The following is a 23,927-nucleotide window of genomic DNA, read 5'->3' as shown; positions in this document are numbered from 1 at the left end:
ATGCAGTCTTCCTCCAAGGGAAGGTTGTCCCCTTCGCCGTAATTTTGGGCAGCCTTCTAGCCCTTAATAATGGCTCTGCCCTCCGCTCATTACAGTGGAATCCTACAGCCCTTAGAACAGGCCTGCGGCAACCTTTCTAGAGGACTGTTCCACCCTCTATGAGCCCTCAAACAACTCCCTTTCTCCTCGGCCTTCTAACAAGATACTCAGTCTCCCTTCATCCCTTCAGTCTTCCTGAAATGGCTTCAGAACAGCCCTATTTCACCCACGTTGAATTGCCTCTTCTTGTTGTGGCCCTAAGCTTCAAACTTCGGCCTTTCTCCCTACAAGAGTACCCAAACAACCTCTATTTCCCACGCTGTCTAGGGCAGCGTCTTTCTTGGTTGAGTAGAGGTCAGCGTATAGGCTAGGGCTTCTTCTTGATAGCGTAGATACTAGGGTTGTCCTCCTTGTAGCGTTAGCGCTTCTCACTTGACTGCATCCTCTAGATTAGGGCAACGTTCTTCTTCTTGACTGCAACTAGGGCAGCCTCAATCCTCCAACGTCTAGGGCTTCCACTCCTAGATTTCTCTTCCACTAAAACCCAAGATAAGTGGAGAGAAATCAAAATAGAAGTGTGTATAGAAATGACTATCAAGTCATCTCGTTTTATACTAAAACGTTGAGCACATGTGGGGTGTATTTGGTTGTTGGCCGACCTTGAGGAATTCTCTTATAACACAAATAAATTCATAACTCCATGAATACTTATCGAAATTGTATGATCTTTAGATCAATCCTACACCTCTCAATGAGAGGGATCCATGAAAAATATCAGCTACCATAAATAAGATGACCCACATGGAGTTTGGCCCTAGTTGCCAATTTTAACACATGGGCATTTAATTTAAAATCAACCAAGATTTTGCATTTCATTTAGTTTCTAAGTGTCACATCTCATATAGGATAGTGTTCATCCGAAGCAGCAATTGTTCATCTGACAACTTGGTAGCTAATTTATATTTTGCAAGTAATTTGACTCCATAAGGCACTGGTCTCTCAAATGATCTAATTGAATTGTGCTAATAATTAAATTTGCAAATCATCATTACCCAAGAAAGGTTACTTGGAAGCAGAAGTGGAAGCAGGGAGCGAGAGCGAGAGCAGAAGTGGGAGCAGGGAGCGACATTTTCAAAAGCTCCCGGTTTGGGAGCAAATTTTTATATAATATATATTTTATATATTTTGATGCATATATGTCAACAAAAGCATGTAGAATGATGAATTAGATATAAAAAACATAAAAACATGGATTACACCATATAACATCAATCATCTAGAATTTATAATTTTCATCAACACCTCCACAAGTTACAAGTTCTCACTTATATAGCATGTAAGGATGCAAATGATCAAAATAGCATCGAGTGTAATCCATCTATGAACTGAAAATACATCAACAAATAGGCTTTAGATGGCCTCTAGCATCCAAAAAAATCATGCTACAACAAATAGATACATATCATCAAAATCATTGCCTATCTTGGGATCTTTGTCATTAATATCACCCTCTAAGCAGTTAACATAAGATAGAAAAAATGTAGCATGTCATGTCAAGATTTTATTTGAGTGATGGGTATATTTTTAGTAGGGTCATGATAGAGGAGTTTGACAACCAATGTCACTAACATGAAGGTACATAGAGGGCTTGGTGTTGTTGATTAAATGAGTCCCATTCCCTAGTACATGACAAAATCCAATGGAAACATTGCAGTACCCCAATCTTGAAATCCTGAAACACTGATAAGTCTGTTGGATTTTAAGTGAGATCTAAAATTCTACTTTCTCCATATGAAATCCAATGAGGATGGAACCACTCTCAAACATCCCGACTCTCGAGTCATTTCATGGTAATGTTAAAAATTTAAGTAAAAGTGAATTTCACTTTTACTTGAATAATTTAACATTACCATGAATTGAATATCAATACTAGGACCATAAACTTGAATATTAAGCTGCCCTACTCAAAAAATCTTGTTTCTTTGAAAAAAATTGCATTTGTAACATATTTGTGACAAAAAAATTGTAAAAAAAACCAAGGAGCGAATTTTTTTTGTGAGAGCACGACGGGAGCAGGAGCAAATTTCGGAAGCGCACTCCCTGGTCGCTCCCGCTCAGAGCGCACTCCGGGAGCAATTCGAAAGGGGGTAGCCACTGCCCCACAACCCTGTAACCAAGTTGCTAAGCTATTCAGTTGTTGTGAAAAATTCTAACAAGAAATTCTACTGCAGTAACTGATTTATTTCTCCTACTTATTTTCCACAATAAGTTATTTACAAAACCCTTGAGTAAACATCAAAGTAAATTCTGCTGCAGTTGTCACATAATAGCACAGAGAAAAGAATAGTGAAACATAAGCACAAGAATCAATCACATCAACACAATTGTTTTTGGACAATAGTCCCTGAAAAAACCCAATAGCAAATGAGGGTTTATTTATTATTCTTTAGCAACAATCTCTTTACAAGGAATGATTTGCAGAACATAGAGAAACACCTGAGATAATTTTCCTCCACCCTTTGGAGAAATTCTAACACCCAAGGGACCCTCCAACCTCCACTGCGTCACCTCTGCATCATCTCTGCGTGAGGATTGCATCTCTTGCTGTGCTGCCTCTGAGTTGTCCCTCTGTGTTGTCCCTTTGATCCACTACTCCCCCTCCTCCTTAGTCTTCCACTGACGTTGATATCCTCGTCTTCCTTCACCCAGCAACTCTCCCTCCGCAATCGAACTCTTACTTCTTGAGAATAGATTTCCCTCAGGTTACTGAGTATTTTCCCTGGTGTGTCTCCAAATGACTCTCAAGCCTTCATTTATACTTTTCCTGTTGAGATATCAACAGTCGTGATCTAATCTCTAATCAACAACTAAGATTAAATTAGACTTGATCCTCATCTCTTAGAAGCTTCTCACCCATATTTTCATTAATACCCATTAATATTTTATTTTCCTAAGTTTAGACTTAGAAACCCCATTAAAAATATTAATTATTTTAATAAAATACAATCCGGATGGAATTTCACCAAACGATTTCTGGGGCTTGGAGATCTCGTGTGTTCTAGCCCCTCCACAAAATTTTGGAGCTACAACGCATCTGATGCTACCCAAAAATCAACACTTTCTCTTAGCGAGGAATGTGCTCTAGGCTTTAGCAATACTTCCCAGCAGAAGTATCGCACTGATCCACGACATCGATCCTTTGCACTGCTGATGCTCGGCCTGCTACCCTTCATCCACTGCGTTGCTGCAACCTGTACCGTTGCCCATGACACTGCCACTATCACTGCTGCATATGTACTGCAGCTCCCTCTTAAGAACTGCACTATCTATTTCTGCTACTGAAACAGATTCTTAATCATCCCCATCTCCCTGAAATAAACAAACTTTGTTCTTCCTAGAGGCTTGGTGAGAATGTCTGCCACCTATTCTCCTGTCGAAGTGTACTGTAACTGTATTGAACCTCGCTAGACACAGTCTGTGATAAGGTGACACCTGATGTCAATATGCTTCGACCAATCATGAAAAACTGGATTCTCAAAGAGCTTGATGCAACTCTAATTATCACACAAAATGTTGGTCACTTCCATCCTTCTCTTGAATAGATTCACAAACAACTTTCTAAGCCATATGGCTTCACACGATGTTGTGTTAGCTGCCATATATTCAGCTTTAGCTAAGCTCAGAGCTACGGACTTTTGTTTCCTACTACACCAAGAGGCCATTCCTAATCCAAATTTAAAACAGTACCCAGTGGTACTTTTCCAATCTACTGAACTTCCATCCCAATTTGCGTCGGTGAACCCACTCAGCCTGATATCATTGCCTCGGGTGTACATTAATCCATGTTCCATTGTTCCTCATATATATCTGAGAACATGCTAGGTTGTTGCCGAGTGTGCCCTCTTCGGTTCCACCATGAACTGACTGAGGATGTTGACAGCAGAAAAAATGCTTGGCCTGGTATTGACCAGATACATCAAGGACCCTATGAGCTGCCTGTACAAGGTGGGATCTACTTCTTTATCTTTAGACACATCAATCTTCTTCCAATTGGTAATCACTGGAGTAGCCATGGGTCTACATACTGCATGCTGAACCTTTTTAAAATTCCTGTAGCGTATCTCCCTTGTTCAAGGAAAATTCCACCCTTTTGCTACCAAACTTCCAACCCCAAAAAATAATGCATCTGTCCCAAATCCTTCATGTCAAATTTTGTAGCTAGGTTCTCCTTGCAATCTTTGATGAGCCCAGATGAACCTGTCAGGAAAAGGTCATCCACATATAACACCAAAATGAGAGGCGCATTCTCTACAACCAGACAATAGAGGTTGGGATCTGCGTCACCCTTGACGAATCCCATCTTCTGCAAGTAACAATCAATTCGACCGTACCATGCTCTAGGCGCTTGTTTAAGCCCATACAAGGCTTTTATCAACCTACATACATGAGTTTTCTTCTCATGTGTCTCAAAACCTTCTGGTTGTTCAATGTATACTTCTTCTATCACCCCGTTCAAGAACGCAGTCTTGACATCCATATGGTGAATTTCCACCCCATTTTTGTTGCAAGGGATATCACGGATCTAATAGAAGTATACCTGGCTACTGGGGTGAAGATTTCTTCGTAGTCTATCCCTTCCTTCTGAGCATACCCCTTAGCCACGAACCTGGCTTTGTATTTTTTCACACTGCCATCTACAGCATATTTAACCTTGTAGATCCATATCAAATCTACAACTGATCTGTCTTGAGGCCTAGGTACCACTTCCCAAACATCATTGATTATTATGGAACTATATTCCTCCACCATAGCATCTACCCATACCTAATGTTGAACGGCCTCCTGAAAACTAGAGGGTTCTCCAACCTAAGCCACCAAAGCTTGGTATCTATCTAGTTGTCTACACTCCCTTTTCTCGTTCCTAGGAGCTCCATTGAAATCCTCTGTGTCTCGTAGTATCTGTCGAAGTTCTCGGCTCGTTCTTCCCCTAGTAGTGGGTGGATCTATTAGCTCCTCCTCATGAGATTCCACTCGTTGTGATGCTTCTGGATTCTTATGCCTTAGAGAAAAACTAGTGTTGGTTTCTACTGGTCAAAGTGGTTGGACCAATGGATCATCCTTTGATTGCTCTTTGGAAGGCATTTCTCGAGATTTCCTAAAATCTCTGTCATCCATGAACTTTACATCCCGTCGTACTACGATCTTCTTATTTCCCAGAAGGTAGATTCTATATGCCTTAGCATTCTCGCTATATCCCACAAGATATCCTTTTTCTGCAGTTTGACCCAACTTGTTCCTCTTTTCTTCAAGGATATGGTAGTATGCCAAGCTCCCAAATATTCTGAAATGACTCACTTCAGGCTTCTTATCGGTGAAGACACTCTCCGGAGTAATCTTACCTAATGCCCTGTGAGGAGTCCTGTTCTGAACATATACTGTTGTGTTGCATGCTTCTGCCCATAGAAATTTGGGCATATCCTGATCATACAACATTGCCCTCACTGCTTCAACAATAGTTATGTTCTTCCTCTCTGCTACTCCATTCTGCTCTGGATTATATGGAGTTGTCCATTCTCTTTTGATGCCTTCCCTTGCGCAGAAATCAGTGAAATCTTTATCGATATATTCTCCACCATTGTCTGAGTGCAATACTTTTATCATTTTCCCTGTCAAATTCTCAACCAAAGCTTTAAACTCTTTGAATCGATCAAAAACCTCATCCTTGGTTTTTAGAAAGTAGATCCAAGTCTTCCTGGAATGGTCATCAATGAAGGTGACAAAGTATTTAGCACCACTAAGAGCTTTTGTGGACATGGGTCCGCAGATATCTGAGTGTATTAATCCCATACACTCTTTGCCCTACTGTTACTCCTGGAAGAAGCTATTTTGTTGTACTTGCCCAGTACGCAACCTCTGCATACATCGTCTCGTTCGGCACTTAATTCTGGAACTCCTGTGACGGTTCCCTTGAGAATTCTTAGAGCCCCATGGTGTAAGTGCCCCATCCTTCTGTGCCATAGTTCATTCAAATTTTTTTCACCACTGTTGCCTATCAGTGCCATTGGAGATTCTAGTTGTAACTTATACAGTTTGTTACTTCTGACTCCAATTTGGGCCTTCTTCTTCCAACTCGGATGTTTGACATATACTTTCTTCCCAATGAAGTAAACATCATATCCCTTGTTCTGTAACTGAGATACAAAGAGTAAGTTCATTCCCAATCCAGGCACATGTAGCACATTGGTAGCTCGAAGTCGATCCCCTGCTTCTGTTTGAAAAACTATAGTACCTCTTCCTACGGGGGTACATTTTGACTTATTTCCCATGGTGATTTGGAAGTTCATATGTTCTTCTTGATAGCTTGAGAAACATTCTTATATGCTCGTCATGTGCGCAGTAGCCCCGCTATCAATATACCAAACCTCAAAGGAAGCAAAACTTGCCAAGCAAGCGACTTCTTCTTCCAGTCTGGAAGCCAACACAGAACTGTCATGATCCATTATATTCTTCGTGCTTTCCTCTTTCCCAGGAGAACTGTGTGAGTCCTTTTGAGTTGCTGCTCTAGCATCATGTTCACGACTCATTGCAGATTCTCTAATCCTATTGCCCGATCTCAGCTCTGATACCATGTGAAAATTTCTAACATGAAATTCTACTGCAGTAACTGATTTATTTCTCCTACTTATTTTCCACAATAAGTTATTTACAAAACCCTTCAGTAAACATCAAAGTAAATTCTACTACAATTGTCACATAATAGCATAGAGAAAAGAATACTAGAACACAAGCACAAGAATCAATCACATCAACGCAGTTGTTTTTGGAAAATAATCCCCAGAAAAACCCAATGCAGGAAAACCAATGCCGCAGATGAGGGTTTGTTTATTATTCTTCAACAAAAATCTCTTTACAAGGAATGATTTGCAGAACATAGAAAAACATCTTAGAAAACCCCGGAGATAATTTTCCTCCACCCTTACGAGAAATTCTGACACCCAAGAGACCCTCCAGCGTCCACTGCGTCACCTCTGCATCATCTCTACGTGAGGATTGCATCCCTTGTTGCGCTGCCTCTCTGAGCTATCCCTCTGCATTATCCCTTTGATGCACTGCATCCCCTCCTCCTCAGTCTTCAATTGATGCTGATACCCTCCTCTTCCTTCACCCTGCAACTCTCCCTCTGAAATCGAACTCTTACTTCTTGAGAATCGATTTCCCTCAGGTTACTGAGTATTTTCCCTAGTGTGTCTCCAAATGACTCTCAAGCCTTCATTTAAACTTTTCTTGTTGAGATATCTGTTGAAGTTTCTAATTTTACTTATGTTAGAAATCCTTCATGCACTTTTTCTTATTTATTCCTACCTACTTGTTATTTTTCTTTAACAAGTTATTTACAAAGTAAAACTGAAAATAAACATCAGTGCATCTCAACATATTACAGATCAGCAACTAAAAGAAACAAGAACAAACACACCACATGACACCATTATTTTTGGACCAATGTCCCCTGAAAAACCCAATGCGGGAAAACCGGTGCAGCAATCTGAGGGTTTTCTTATTAAGCAATATCAGAGTACAATCTGGGTGTTGAAACTAGTCTACCCAATAGATAATTTCCTTAGCAGCTATACCTCACAGTTTGAGAGAAATCTCCTGGCTAAAGCCCTGGAGAATCCTTCTGGCAGCTCCTCAGCACAAAACTGCTCTGCAACCCCAGTGTCTGCCCAATCTGGACTGCGTCAGCTCTTCTCTGTCTCACGCTGGCCCTGCGTCAGCGTTTCTTGGCATGCATCAGCCCCAGGAAACCCTGCGCCAGCTTTCTAGGCCTCTACATCAGAGACACTGGCCTCTCTGGTGCTCTGCATAGCACTTGGCTTCCTTTGCATGGCCCTACGTAAGCCCTTGCTGGCTCTACGTCACTCTCCTTGGCTGTTGCACTGCTCTCCCAGCACAATCTCTGCCTTCGCTGTTTCTCTGTACTTAATGCCCCTCAGCTGCTCTCCCAATCACTGATTATATCTCTCTTAGCAAACCCCACTCTAGAGAATAGAATGATTGATCACTTTGGTGTATTCTCCAAGTGACCCTCAAGCCTCCTCTTATACTTTTCTCATTGACAAATCAACGGCCGAGATTAAGTCCCTAATCGACGGCTAAGATTAGATTTGCCTTGATCCATGTCTTTTGGACCACTCTAACTTAGATTTATATTACTTCACATTAATATTTTAATTTCCCTAAGTTTAAACTTAGGGATTCCATTAAAAATATTAATTATTTTAATATCTCCTGATCTGTTTAGAATCTACCCAAACCCTTTATGGGTATTGGAGATCTCATGTGCCCCAACCTCTCCACCAAATTTCGTGGCTGGAGCACATCTGATGCTACCCCAAATCAACACTCCCTCTTAGCGAGGACTGTGCTCTAGCAATACTCCTCACTGAGTATTACTCTGATCATCAGGCATCATTACCTGTGTTGATGCTAGGCCTTTCTGCCCAACATCCTCTGCACTGCTACCTCCTGTACTGTTGCCCATGGTTCTTCCACTACCACTACTGCATTTGTACAACAGCTCCCTCTACATCTGTGCTGATGTTGGTCCTTTCTCCCAGCACTGCATCCGCACTGCACCTCCTCTCATCATGCTGCATCGTGCTGCCCACTGCTGCACTGCAACTCAATTACTGAGAAGTAAGTAACTGATCTCCCAATTGACCTCCCTGTTGGGCTAGAAACATCCTCTAATGCTGAAGCTCCCTCTATCATTGACAAGTGCTCCCTCTCTGAACTCCGCACTACTGCAACAACTCCCTGCATCTCACACCATTGCACACCTCTTTGTGCCTTCCCGCACTGGTGCAACACTCTTGTGCCTCTTGTACTGCTGCAGCCTGTTAGCTCTGCGTTGTCTCGAGACACCTGCACTGTAGCTCTCTCTACCGCTCCATCCGTATTCGTCTCTACCCACTCAGCCAGTCCTGCTACTCCTTGTCGGGGCTCCTGTAGCAAGGTTTAATCAAAGAGGCTAGGTACCTCAAGGATCCTGCCCCTAATCGCTTGTAGTCCACCTAACTACAGCTCGATGTCTCCCCACTTCCGCTCAAGTGGCATGTGTGCACTCATGGCACAGTGATCGTCTGTCAAAGCTTCTTCCTCTGCCCGTGCTGGCACTGCCTTAGTCTCGGAAGACTCTCCCTTACTCTTCTTCCTTGGGCACTGGGTCGCATAATGACCCATCTCCCCACAGTGGAAGCACTTGATCTCAGAGAGATCTTTCTTCTTCCGCTTCTCCTGCTTTCCCTCAAATGCTAGGGCCACATCGTCCTCCTCCTACTTGACCTTGATCCCTTTGTTGTTGTTCCCTGTCTTCGACTTTCGTCTGATCTCTTCCTGGCGAAGCGCTGCCCACATCTTGTCCCAAGGTGGGAGAGTCCCTTTGCCCAGGATACTCTGGACAAACACTTCCCAATCCTTTGATACAGCATTCAGGGTTGTCCTCGCCATAAGCTCCTGATCTGGTGTCGCTCCTATAGCAGTCAACTGGTCTCGGATCTCATTCAGCCCTTCGAGGAAGGTGTCAATCGATCGACCCTTCTTCATCTGATATAGCCTCATCTGGTTCTTGAGCAGCATTCTTCTCTGCATAGAAGTATGATGGTACAAGTTCTTGACAGCCTCCCACATCTCAACTGTCGTTTCCTTCTCAGCTATATGTGGTACCACATGATCCTTGACCCCGTCAAGGATAATGCACTTGGCCCTCACCATCACCTCTTCGTACTTGTCGTTATCATTGGGGTCGACTGGGATAGCTATAACCTTCAAGGCGAAGTTCTTGACACAATTCCTGTCAAGCATTGATAAGATTCTGGCCTTCCAGATTGCGAGGTTCGATGCTCCGTCTAGTCTATCCTGGTCTCTTACCCCATGTAGTGCCATGACGCTCCTCTACTTCCCTCCTGGAAGTTCTTTGTTCGACTCCTCTGAGTGTTTAGTTCCCGTCTGGAAGTTCTCCTCTGGACTCCCTGTGAGTCATGATTTCCCTCCTGGAAATCCTTCTGCCACTTGTCGAGATGCCCCCTACTCTGATCGTCTTGTGCAACTGCAATACTGATCCAGGTTCCTCAGCTAGAAACCCTCGATAACAACTCCTCTAGCCCTGCTCTGTCAGGTACTTTTCTGACTACAGTACCTCACCAGCTCCACTCTGCAATATTTTTGTAGCCTTCTAGACTCCAACAATTGCCTCTCCATAAACTGCGTCAGCCCCTCTCTGCCTCACGCTGGCTCTACGTCACCCCAGATGGATCTGTGTCAGCCCTGGGATGCCCTGCATCAACCCTCTAGCCCTGTGCGTCAGCAACGCTGGCCTCTCTGAGGCTCTGCGCAGCTCCCGCTTCTTCTGCATGGCTCTGGCTGGCTCTGCGTCACACTTCTTGGCTTCTGCACTGCTAGAAACAGCTTCTGTCACCTCAGGACAGCTATTTTTTGTTGTTATTGGTCCGCTCGGCTGATGTCTTTTAGTCCTCCTGTGATCTGCAATCACGCTCTGATACCATGTTGAAGTTTCTAATTTTACTTAGTTTAGAAACCCTTCATGCACTTTTTCTGATTTATTCCTACCTACTTGTTATTTTTCTTTAACAAGTTATTTACAAAGTAAATACTAAAAATAAACATCAATGCATGCTCAACATATTATAGATCAGCAACTAAAAGAAACAAGAACAAACACACCACATGACACCATTATTTTTTGACCAATGTCCCCGAAAAAACCCAATGAGGGAAAACCGGTGCAGCTATCTGAAGGTTTTCTTATTAAGCAATATCAGAGTACAATCTGGGTCCCGAAACTGGCCTACCCAACAGATAATTTCCTTAGCAACTATACCTCACAGTTTGAGAGAAATCTCCTGGCTGAAGCCCCGGAAAATCCTTCCGGCAGCTCCTTAGCACAAAACTGCTATGCAACCCCAGCGTCTGCCCAATCTGGACTGCGTCAGCCCTTCTCTGTCTCACGTTGGCCCTGCGTCAGCCTTTCTTGGCCTGTGTCAGCCCCAGGAGACCCTGCGTCAGGTTTCTGGGCCTTTGCGTCAGAGACACTGGCCTCTCCGGTGCTCTGCACAACACTTGGCTGCCTTTGTGTGGCCCTGCGTGAGCCCTTGCTGGCTCTGTGTCACTCTTCTTAGCTGCTGCGCTGCTCTCTCAGCACAATCTCTGCCTTCAATGTTTCTCTGTACTCAATGCCCCTTAGCTGCTCTCCCGATCACTGATTCTATCTCTCTTAGCAAACCCCGCTCTAGAGAATAGAATCACTGATCACTCTGGTATATTCTCCAAGTGACCCTCAAGCCTCCTATTATACTTTTCTCGTCGACAAATCAACGATCGAGATTAAGTCCCTAATCGACGACTAAGATTAGATCTGCCTTGATCCATGTCTTTTGGACCACTCTAACACAAATTTATATTAATTCACATTAATATTAATTTCCCTAAGTTTAGACTTAGGGACTCCATTAAAAATATTAATTATTTTAATATCTCCTGATCTATTTAGAATCTGCCCAAACCCTTTCTGGGTATTGGAGATCTCATGTGGCCCAACCTCTCCACCAAATTTCATCGTTGGAGCACATTCGATGCTACCCCAAATCAACAATATCAACGGCTATGATCTAATCTCTAATCAACGGCCTAAGATTAAATTAGACTTGATCCTCGTCTCTTAGAAGCATCTCACCCATAGTTTCATTAATACCCATTAATATTTTAATTTTCCCAAGTTTAGACTTAGGAACCCCATTAAAAATATTAATTATTTTAATAAAAATACAATCTGGGTGGAATTTCACCAAACAATTTCTGGTTCTTGGAGATCTCATGTGTTCTAGCCCCTCCACAAAATTTTGGAGCTAAAGCACATCCGATGCTACCCAAAAATCAACAGTTGTGTCTCCCGGACTAGTCAATTCTCGACAAGTCTTTCATTCACACATTTTATTGGGACTACCCCCCATAGCCTGTTGTAGGGAGACAGCTAGAATGGAGAGTACAGGGATCAAAGTGACAGCGCCTGCCCTGAGTCATTATCACATTCACCTGTACAATTTGGGCAACAACAGGAAGGAGTTCATATTCATCTCTCACTCAATCTGAAGATAGGAGAACACCACATAAGGAGGCCGCTCCTAGTTGGCTTTGAAAATTAGAGTGATTATTAATTCAATAGTTCTCATGGTAGACCAAACCCACTCCCTTGACCATTACAAGATCAATTTAAAGAGATATAAGTTTTACATCTCAGCAAAGTGAGATAATCTTGCTACAAGGTATAATCCAACAACCACTTCTCTTTTATAAAACTTTTATTTTCAGCATTAGATTGAGATTATTAGTTTGCTGGTTTTTCATTTGTCATATCATATTAACAAGTTTTACCTTGGACAGATTGATTTAATTGCTAGATCTAACCAAAGGATAGATACACTATTTCATTAAACACATCTTACACTTGCATTTCTATAGCACACAAAATGTCAAAATCTGCACCAAAATCAAATATTTCCAGTACCCTTCAAGTAAGCCATCCTTAAGAAATCTTTTTAGTGACTATACTTTGCTTGTACTTGCTTATTTTACTATTTAGAGGCCATTTTATTCAATTTCAGCCATACTTAAGGAATATTATTAAATATGGAAATATTCTGGGCACTTTTCCTAGAGGGAGCTACTTCCATTTTCCAGAAAAAAAAAAAACAATTAAAATTTGACTTTTCCAGCTATTACAGGTTAGCTAGGGGGTTCCAAGGAATCATCTAACATCTACCACCCTCCTTACCCCTAGATCTGTGATTTTGGAGTGCTTTGGCACTTATTGGGTGGCTAATTTAGTCATAATAGGTTGTTGTCCCTGTCATTTTACATAGTCTGACTTTACATGAAAGCAAGTTGTTTTGACCCATAAGTCATTAGCTAACAGTCCAAACTGTAAAATAAGACCATATATGGTTAGGAGTAACTTAGGACATTCTCTGTATATCAAACTTGACTGGTTACATAATGTATTTTCTCATTTGGTATTACTCTATTTGCAGGTTAGTTTTCTGCCGCTAAATCATACTCAAAAACAGCACAACAGCCCCATACATCAACTCATCTGCTCCTTCTCAACCCCATTCAAGGCACTAGTATTACTTGGAGTTAGTTGGGGTTACTTGTGGGAATTCTCCCTTGACCTTTTAGAAGGTAGTTAGGTCTAACAAACAGAGGCTTGGGTTGAGCCTGAGGTGACAATTGGTCCCTGCCCTGTCTGTGCCCATCCAGCAGGTTGCCATGAACTTAGCAACCCTGCTAATTGGATCAGTAGCACCACGCACTAACTATTTAGTGTTTAGAATTATATTTAGGAAAGATGCCTCTTGAACTTGACCATGCCTTTTGTGTTTGCCCTTGAAAGGTACTTCTTTCCATAGGAAACTAAGGACTGCAAGTGCATATTTTATATGACTGTTCACAATCATTTTGCCAAAAGTATCTCACATGGGCTAAAGTATAACATCTAATTTATACTCAAATATATCTAGCAGCTTTATGCTTTATATACCACTACAAGCTAGAAATAATATGCATGAATAACGTCTAACATCTAATTTATACTCAAATATATCTAGCAGGTTTATGCTTTATATACCACTACAAGCTAGAAATAATATGCATGAATTCTAAACGTACTTATTTTTTGAGAAACATGCCATATATTACTTCAGGGAACAAAGAGTTACATCATGGAAAACGAAAGGCAAATTTACTTTATCATAAATCCATAGTGAAAAGGACCTAAAGTCACATGTGCCACTTGATAGTATGAGAGAACATGGTTACAATCATACTTATCATGCATTTGTCTTTATCGTGGGTCTAGATAGTGGAATTATGTCCATGGAACTTGAAAAAGAAACGCATGTCTACCATTACTATTAATTTGCATAGTCATGCATTGTGAATGTTAACCATCTCATAGTAATGGAATTCCAGTTAGGTTGGAGGAACCTAGTACTCATGCACTTACTCTACATATCTTCCAGGCATATGCTGGAGGCTATAGGGTACCAAGGTTATATCCCATACCCCTACATTATGTTGGGAGAGTTGGGAGAGGATGGAATCATATAGGGCGATCCCTCTAGAATGTGTATTATATTAGCCTTGCTATGATCATGTAGCACTAATCATAATATAATGTCATCATGTGATGTTTGAATATCAGCATAATGGCTCATAAGAGTAAATCTCTCTCGTATGTGTCCTACATCTTCAGACTTTTGTAGGATGTATATGCAATCCTTTTTCATTGGATGGTTTATTTAATGGCATTACAAACAATTACATGAACATCAAAGAGATATGGCATGGGACACTTACCTTGATCAACAACGATACCATGTTTTCTCCCTTCTCCGTTAGTTAAACCACCAGGCCGGACGATATAGTAGCTGATGTGCTCATGCTTCTTGTATGCTTCTCGCAAAGCACCCTCACCCTACAAAGAACACATGCAGTCTTTTAATTTATGATAAAGAAAGGTTCTAAGATTCCATTTCAAGGAAATTTAGATTAAAATGGAAAATATCAACAAAGATAATGCTATAATTACTCAAACCGTGTTTATCTATCGTCCTAATCCAAATGCTCCCTGGAAATTGTTCAGAAGTACTACAGTTAAAAAGGGTCCAGCACTCAAACCATTCATATCTCAAACATGAAATACCAAAATCAGATAAAAATGATTGCCTATCTAGCTCCTCCAAAATATTGCTCTATTATGCTTTACACACATTACATATATATCCTTACCTCTGAAGATTTTGAAAGGTATAAATCTTCATTTTGACAGAAAATAAACCGATTTGTAATTCTGTGAATGTTGGAATTGTCCAATACAAATTCAAAGCACACAGATGCAAATAAAGTCAGACAGATAGCATATGTAGAAGAAAAGGAAAACTGCAAGGTATTTTAGTACACAGTACAAAATAAAGCTATAAAACTTATATTCCTTATCCAAAAAGGATCATTATATATGTATACACACATACACATACACACACATCAGAGTTATTGCCTTCTCAGGCCCATTTTAAGGGCCAATTCTAAATTTTAGCAATTATAGGTACTGTACATCCAAAGAGAATTTTGGGCCTCAAACAACAATTTTTATGGGAAAAGATGTTGTCTATTTAGTGTTTAAAATTGGCTCTGTGAAATTTCAGGACCCTAAATCATAAAGTCCGGATCAGCTCCTAAAATTTTCCTAACAAAGCTGTCACTCTGATTTTCCACTCGAAAAAGTATCCAACATGATCACAAACTGTAATGTCTCCAATCACTTGAGTATGGAGTTGTCTTTCCTACTAGCCTAACTTGTCTCCTTTAGGCTAGAAAAGGGGGAATTGTTAAGGGGACAAACAAATTTTGCCTAACTCTACTTTATAATATTAATAAATAAAAGGGGCAAAAGTCACTTGGAGAAAATAAGAAAAACCCACTTAGTGACTTTATCAATTAAAATAATAATAAAGGTGCTTCTAGAAGATTGGAGAAAGATCCCAACAAATCTTTAAAAAGGGAGAGGAGGTCACTTCTCAATCATCCTATTCTATTCATCATTTTCTGAAAATCGACTTGGCTCGAGAGAGTCCCGTGGAAGGGTTTCAAGCGGAACTCTTTAGCTGATTTCATTGGACTTCAAGAGCCACCCTAGTTGGCTCTTGAGGGGGGGATTACTTCAGATCTCCCATTTGTGATTTGCAGGTGTTTGGAGCAGATTTCCAGAGGAGGAACCCTTGGTTGAAGGGTTAATTTTCTGAGCTGGGTTATTGCATATGCAGGGACATCTTTGAGAGGAGGCCGAATTGCTATTTACCAGAGGAGGCTGAATTGCTAAATCTAGGAGGCCAAATTGCTAAATCTAGGAGGCCAAATTGCTAGCTTCAGAAAGAGGCCAAACTTATTATCTTCAGGAGGGCCGAATTTGTATCTCCAAGGAGGGTAAATTGACAACTTCAGAAGAAAGCCGAATTACATTGCCATAATTTTCCAGAGGGCCGAGATCATCATTATTTCTTGGAGATCGAATCTGTGTTGAGGCCAAGTTTTTTGATAGGGCCAAGTTTCCATTTGCTATAATTTCCAGAAGAGTCGAGTTCATCATTATTTCCTGAAGATCGAATTATCGCTGAGACCAAGTGCATTTGTCGGAGACCGAATTCATTTGTTAGGGTCGAGTCAATTTGCTAAGGCCAAATTCTATTGCAGAGGCCGAGTCTATTTATTGGAGCTAAGTTAACTTGCAGAGAGACCGAGTTTATTTGGGGATCAAGTTCATTATTGAGGTCGAATTCATTTTACTGGAGCCGAGATATCATTGCAGAGGTTGAGACCTTGTCCTAATTGGGTAGAATATTGTTGTGGTCTTGAGGGCCTAATTTATCGTAACCAAGGGGCCACAAGTTGCTAGGTTAATTATCATTTTTTCAGAGAAGAGTTCCATGTTGTAAACACTCCCTTGTATGACAATTCCAGTGGTGAATTCAATAAAGTTCTGGTTTGCCCCTAATTGATATTGCATTGCTTCATTGTTGGATTGAAATTTTGAGTACAGATTTAGCATTTAGTGTTTTTCTCTTCCAACTATTGATATCTTTGCAAAGAATTTTGTAGTTCCTCTAGAACATCACTGTTATCACTAGTAAATTTCTTAAAAAGAATATTACACAAACTATATAATTATCCATTTCATATCATACCTTCCTATTACAAGAAATATTGCATAAGGTCTATTTAGCAATTCCTGTTATAATTCCAGATCATACTTCCTGGAATTTTAGCAATTCTAGGCAAGGTTATCAGAACTGGACAAGTCATCGAACTGGTCGAACCGAAAATCAGGAAAAAACCAGTTGACCAAAAAATACATAAATATAGAAATTTTGAAAAAAAACATATACATTCATGTGCATCCATGTGAAAATAAACCATTGTACACAAATATGCAAAGTTCCTCATATATATATAGGAAGTTGGGGTGCATATAACTGAAATAGCACCTAATGTGATCCATCTCTAAACCAAAAATAAATCAACAAAGAGGCTCTAGATGGCTTCTAGAATCCTAAAAATTTATCCAACATGATGACAAGATATATAATTATCCATTTCAAATTCCTATTAGAAGTCATATTGCATAAGGTCTATTTGAAAATTCCTGTTATAATTCCAGATCATACTATTCTGGAATTTTTGCAATTCCAGGAAAGGTTATCAAGATTGGACACATCATCGAATAGAGAACTAGGAACCATACCAGGTCCGAACCAGAACCGGCGTGATATCCCCTAATTTGTGAGTTTCTATAGAGATACCCCTTAGCCGATTGAGAAATTTATGGCAGCTAGATTAGGGTGATTTCTCCTTACTTTGATAATTGCTTGTGATGTTCTTTTCTTCAACTTGTAGTATTTATAATTAACTTCTTCTTCTCTTGATTATTATAGTGTTCTTATCATCAAACAGCTACCAAACTATGAAGATCAATAATACAAATGTACATAGGATATAGGCTGCTAGCCAGGGCCAAAACCTCTCCTAGAGAGGAAAACCTATGAGGGCCAAAACCTCTCCATCTCTAGGATGTTGGCACGTGGAGCCGTAGGGATGACATGGTATGTTGCAGAGGTAGCATATGCTTTGCCCTCAAGTCCCACTTTGAGGGTGTGATTATTGTTGAAATTTCTAAGTCTAACCAGTTAGAAATTCTTCTTGCACTATCTGGTTTATTTCACCTACTTGTTTAATTACTTAACAAGTTATTTAACCATATAGATATGAAATAAACACAAATGCAATCTCAACCATCTACAAATCATCAACTGAAAGAAATAGGCAAACACACAAGGGACGCCATTATTTTTGGACAATTGTCCCCGGAAAAACCCAACTTGGGAAAATTGATGCAGCAGTTCTAAGGGTTTTATTATTAAGCAGCTTTCTTGAGTACAACTGGGTGCCAAACTGGCTCACCCGACAGAGAAATCAATCTAACAGTAATAACTCTCTTCGAAAGCAGATATTCGGCAAGTCTGCTCCACGAAAAAACTCTCCAACACCTCTCTGAGGCTCTGCGTCAGCCCTCTTGGCCTTTGCGTCAGCCCTCTGATGCTCTGTGCAATCTCTATGGCCCTCTGCGTCACTCACACAGGCCTTGGTAGCCTCTACGCAATCCCTCTGGCCCTCTGCGTGGCTCCTGCTGGCTCTGCGTAGCCTTCTCTGCCTCTGCGCTGGTCCTTCGGCACTATCTCTGCCTCTCTACTATGCACTCACTGCCCCTTGCTGCAACTCTGATCACTGGTTCAATTTCTCTCAGCAAACCCCACTCCAGAAAATCGAACTGACTGATCAACTTGGTGTATCTCCAACTGACCCTCAAGCCTCCTCTTATACTTTTTTTGTTGAGTCTTCAACGGCCGAGATTAAATCTCTAATCAACGGCTAAGATTAGATTTGGCTTGATCCATGTCATTTAGAACCTTCTCACCTAGTTTTATATTAATACCCATTAATATTTTTATTTTCCTAAGTTTAGACTTAGGAACCCATTAAAAATATTAATTATTTTAATATCTCTCTAACTGGGTGGAATTTCCGCAAACCATTTCTGGGTCTTGGAGATCTCATGTGCTTTAGCCTCTCCACCAATTTTCATGGCTAGAGCACATCCGGTGCTACCCCAAATCAACACTCCCTCTTAGCGAGGAATGTGCTCTGGCAATGCTCCACTACTAAACATCACTCTGATCATCTGGCACCAGTACGTGTGCTGATGCTTGGCCTGTTGCCCAACATCCTCTGCACCGCTGCCTCCTGTATTGTTGCCCATGGCTCTACCACTGCCACTGCCACATCTGTACTGCAGCTCCCTCTGCATCCATGATATTGCTGGTCCTTTCTCCCAGCACTGCATCTGTGCTGCAACCCTCTCTCATCATGCGACAACATGCTACCCATAGCACTACCACTGCTACTATTGCATTGCAACTCAGTTACTGAGACGATGGTAACTGATCTACCCAACCATTGACATCCTTGTCAGGCTAGAAGCCCTCCTGATGTTGAAGCTCTCTTTGTTGCTATCCGATGCTACCTCTGCGCTGTTGCAACAACTTTGTGCCTCTCACACTGCTGCTAACACCTTTGTGCCTTCCTGCACTGCTGCAACCTCCATTGTGCCTCTCGCACTGCTGCAACCCCCACTGCGCTGCTACAAATCATTGCACCCTAGCACTATTCTGCAACTTCATCCGCATCTTGCTTCTACCAACATCCTCCATCCGGCTACTGTCTTTCTTGGGGCTCCCATAGCCGGATATGATCCAAGAGTTTGGGTACCTCAAGGATCTTGCCCCACATCTCCTGTAGTCCTCCTGACTACAGCTCGATGTCACCCCACCTCTTCTCTAAAGGTGCATGAGCACTCATGGCACAATCGTCATCAGTCTCCACTTCCTTCTCTGCCTTAGTCGGCCCTGCCTTGGACTCAGAAGCCTCTCCCTCATTCTTCTTCCTAGGACACTGGATTGCATAATGGCCCAGCTCTCCACAATGGAAGCGCTTTATCTTGGAGATGTCCTTCTTCTTCCTCTTCCCTTGTTGTCCCGCAGATGCCAGGGCCGCATCCTCTTCCTCCTCTTTCTTGATTCGACCTCCTTTGCTACTACTTCCCGCCTTGGTCAATTGTTTGATCTCTTCTTAGCGAAGAGCTGCCCACAACTCTTCCCATCCTGGAAGAGTCACTCTGCCCAAAATACTTTAGACGAATGTCTCCCACTCCTTGGAAACTGCATTCAGGGTAGTCCTCACCATTAACTCCTGATCCGGCGTGGCCCTTATGGAGGTAAGTTGGTACCAAATCTCTTGCAACCTGCCGAGGAAGTGATCTATCTGTTCCTCCTTCTGCATCTGATACGACCGCAGCTCATTCTCCAGTAGCATCTTCCTCAGCACGGAAGTGCCCTGATACAATGTCGTCTAGGTATCCCACATCTCCTTTGTTGTATTCTTCTCGGCAATATGTTGAACTACATGATCCTTGACCCCATCAAGGATTATGCACTTTTCCTTGGCCATTGCATCCTCATACTTTTCATTATCAGCTAGGTCGACTGGGATAGCCACGTTCTCAAGGCAAAGGCCTTAATGCGATGTCTATCCAGAACAGACAAGATCCTGGCCTTCCAGATGACAAAGTTGGATGCCCCATCCAACTTGCCCTGATCCCTCAGTTCGTTCATTGCCATCTCCGCTCTTCTCTTCGACTCCCTCTGAGTCTCTACTTCCCTCCTAGAAGTTCTCTTCTAGACTCCCTCTAAGTCTCGATTTCCCTCCTGGAAATCCTCTCCTAGACTCCCTCTCAGTCTCGACTTCCCTCCTAGATATCCTTCTACCAGCAGCCGAATCGCACCTCTCCGATCCCCTTTGCTCCTGCAACACTGATCTGTATTTCTTGGCTAGAAATACGCCTAGGTAGCGACTTCCTCTACCTTGGTTCTATCCCATTAGGTACTATTCTGCTTTGACAGCAACAGCACCCCACCAGCTTCACAATCCACAATCTACCCACAGCTCCTAAGCCCTAGCAGATGAAGAAATTGAGCCACTTAGCTTTGCACAATCCCAGCAAAGTTGAATCGCTCCTCTAGCCAACTGTGTCACTCCTACCTAGCTTAGCAGGATGACGTCGCTCTTTGTGAGCCTCTTCTGCCTCTCACTGCTTCTGCGCTGGCCCTCTCTCTGGCTTGAACTGATGACACAGGTCCTCTATGTCACTCCTTCTCTGCTGCTTTCTGCTTAGGAACAGCTTCTGTCTCTAGGGACAGCTCTTTCTGCTACAAAATTTTTGATTTCGTTGGTACCTTTAGCTCTCCTGTGATCTGCAACGTTCTGATACCATGTTGAAATTTCTAAGTCTAACCCGTTAGAAATTCTTCCTGCACTATCTAGTTTATTTCACCTACTTGTTTAATTAGTTAACAAGTTATTTAACCATATAAATACTGAAATAAACAAAAATGCAGTTTCAAACATCTACAGGTCATCAACTAAAAGAAATAGACAAACACACAAGGGACACCATTATTTTTGGACATTTGTCCCCAGAAAAGCCCAACTTGGGAAAACTAGTGCAGCAGTTCTGAGGGTTTTATTATTAAGCAGCTTACTTGAGTACCACTGGCTGCCAAACTGGCTCACCCGACAGAGAAATCAATCTGGAAATAATACCTCTCTTCGGAAGCAAATATTCGACAAGTCTTCTCCACGAAAAAACTCTCCAATGCCTCTCTGAGGCTCTACGTCAACACTCCTAGCCTCTGCATCAGCCCTCTGATGCTTTGCGCAGGCTCTCTGGCCCTCTGCGTCACTCACACAGGCCCTGGTAGCCTCTACGCAATCCCTCTGGCCCTCTGCGTGGCTCCTGCTGGCTCTGCGTAGCCTTCTCTGCCTCTGCACTGGTCCTTCGGCACTATCTCTACCTCTCTGCTATGCACTCACTGCCCCTCGCTGCAACTCTAATCACTGGTTCGATTTCTCTCAGCAAACCCCGCTCCAGAAAATCGAACTGACTGATCAACTTGGTGTATCTCCAACTGACCCTCAAGCCTCCTCTTATACTTTTTTGTTGAGTCTTCAACGGCCGAGATTAAATCTCTAATCAATGGCTAAGATTAGATTTGGATTGATCCATGTCATTTAGAACCTTCTCATCCAGTTTTATATTAATACCCATTAATATTTTTATTTTCCTAAGTTTAGACTTAGGAAACCATTAAAAAATATTAATTATTTAATATCTCTCTAACCAGGTGGAATTTCTGGGTCTTGGAGATCTCATGTGCTTTGGCCTCTCCGCCAATTTCCATGGATAGAGCACATCTGACGCTACCCCAAATCAACAATTATGGGGGATCTGTATGACACACCTTCGACAGGGCATTCTGAAGCATTGCAGGGGCATGAGGCACAAGGGATGATAGACCTGTTCTACAGGAGGTCACGTAGGCTTCTGGAGTTTTTTGGGTACACCATCCGAAGACGGGATGGTAGAGTTCGTAGTGTGGCCAGACAGGAGCACAGTGATGGGGTATACACCAAATTGCCCCTTGATATATGGAGCCTATCCCTGCATGGATCAGAGATGAGGCGCAGATGGATCACAACAGTGGTCAGAATTATGTCGCCGCAAACTTGGGATCCAAGGTTTCAGTTGACGAGTGGATCGCTCCACTTCGAGATGAGCAAGACCCTGACAGAGAGAGATCTAGCTCATTCTTGGGTCAACACATGGGAGATCACTGAGGTTTTCTCCACATGGCGAGGCGGGTATTCCCTGTTGTTGCTTAGGATCGAGGCTAGCCATCGGGTGGGAGGCTCTGGCATTGTTAAGTTGTCCCTGCATGTTGGGCATAGCTTTGGTCATTACCTGTATGGTGGTCGAGAGATACAAGAGGGGAGGGCCCAGTATGAGCATGTTGGACGTTGATTATGACTAGAGAGTTGTAGCGACAGAATGGTAGTTTCCTTTTGCGGTCAACATGGGATCTTGGCCTCTCAAGGCTTGGCAGTTCAACCACATTCAGGGATGTGCTAGTTTCTACAGGGGAAGATCGTACAAGTCTTCCATTGGGTTTCAGTTGCACAAAGAGTAGGTTTCCCTTAGAGATGCGCTAATGACTTGGGGCACTGCAGTAGTATGGTAGGATGATTGGCACGGGTGGTTCTTAGCGGTCATTGGCACTACTTAGTGGCAAGCAACAGGAATTAGGAGCGATGGGCCTCCAATCTGGCTATGGGATCAAGGGATCCATTGGGTTAGAGGACTACCTTGTTTTGGGAGGATCATGGGGATGACAGAGACAAGATTGCATCCTCCTTCGGATGACAGGTCGGAGACCAATAGGATGATCACTACGGGTCGAGGAAAGCCCTTCTCACTATTGTTTCGACAGGAAACTGGGCATGGATTAGTAGATGGTAACCTTGGTGGATTTCCCTGGCAAGATAGACCTGTGTGTAGTGGAGTTTCCCCCTATTGGGTGTGTTGCGGAGGTTTGTCGGAGTGGATGACTCTGCAGGAGCACAAGAGGGTCACAGTTATGACCACACCGGGGCAACATCCACTTGGTGGACTCACTTCAAGATTAGTTTGGGATTCGGGAGCTACAAGGCTGCGCAGTTGGGTTACGGATTGGGGATAATGGGTTCTCACAGGGGGAGGTCACCTCGATATGCCATTGGGACTCTAGTCGATAGCAGGAACTTCACTTCCCAAAGACCAGTTGAGACAAGATAGCGCCTTACTTAGGTAGCTATATGACTAGCAGGAGGTGGTTGTGATTGGCACGCTGATTCGAGGGATCTATTTTATGGGACTTGGGTTGTATCTTTAGGAGTTCCCTCTTGAGGTACCTAGCATCGAATTTCCAGCAGGACGATTCTTTGTGGAATTGACAGGGGTTTGGCAACATCGAGGTGCTCTGCTTACCGATTGAGAGTGGGAGGACTCACACACCCCTACACCATGGGTCTGCGCATGGAGCGAGGGGTGCTTCACATTGAGTGGAATAACTTGGGTCCCTAGTACCTGGGGACTCCTTTATGACAGGTTAGCATATGGATCGGGAGTGGCTCAATGGCACAATTGGGACCCCGGTATTGCTTGCAGTGGTGGTTGGGTCAGCAGGGAGAGAGCGCTTGTTCAGGAATTGCTTGAGGACAAGCAATTTTTGGCATGGAGGACTGTAATATCCCTTCCAATAAAAATCTGC

General features: G+C 42.5%; 1 protein-coding gene across 1 annotated transcript in view; it reads right to left on the bottom strand.

Moving 5' to 3' along the window:
* Window positions 1–23,927, bottom strand: part of LOC149145345 (uncharacterized protein At5g02240-like) — a 153,983-nt gene that overhangs the window by 6,218 nt on the left and 123,838 nt on the right. The window contains exon 5 of the mRNA XM_089448913.1: window positions 14,473–14,590. Within this exon, the coding sequence (XP_089305039.1) occupies window positions 14,473–14,590 (118 nt within the window). The remainder of the gene's footprint in view (window positions 1–14,472; window positions 14,591–23,927) is intronic.

The sequence above is a fragment of the Pinus tabuliformis genome, chromosome X (genome assembly GCF_031772625.1).
Source record: "Pinus tabuliformis cultivar Carrire ecotype Pingquan chromosome X, CPIR1, whole genome shotgun sequence".
Classification (NCBI taxonomy): domain Eukaryota; kingdom Viridiplantae; phylum Streptophyta; class Pinopsida; order Pinales; family Pinaceae; genus Pinus; species Pinus tabuliformis.
This window is presented reverse-complemented; position numbering and strand designations above follow the sequence as displayed.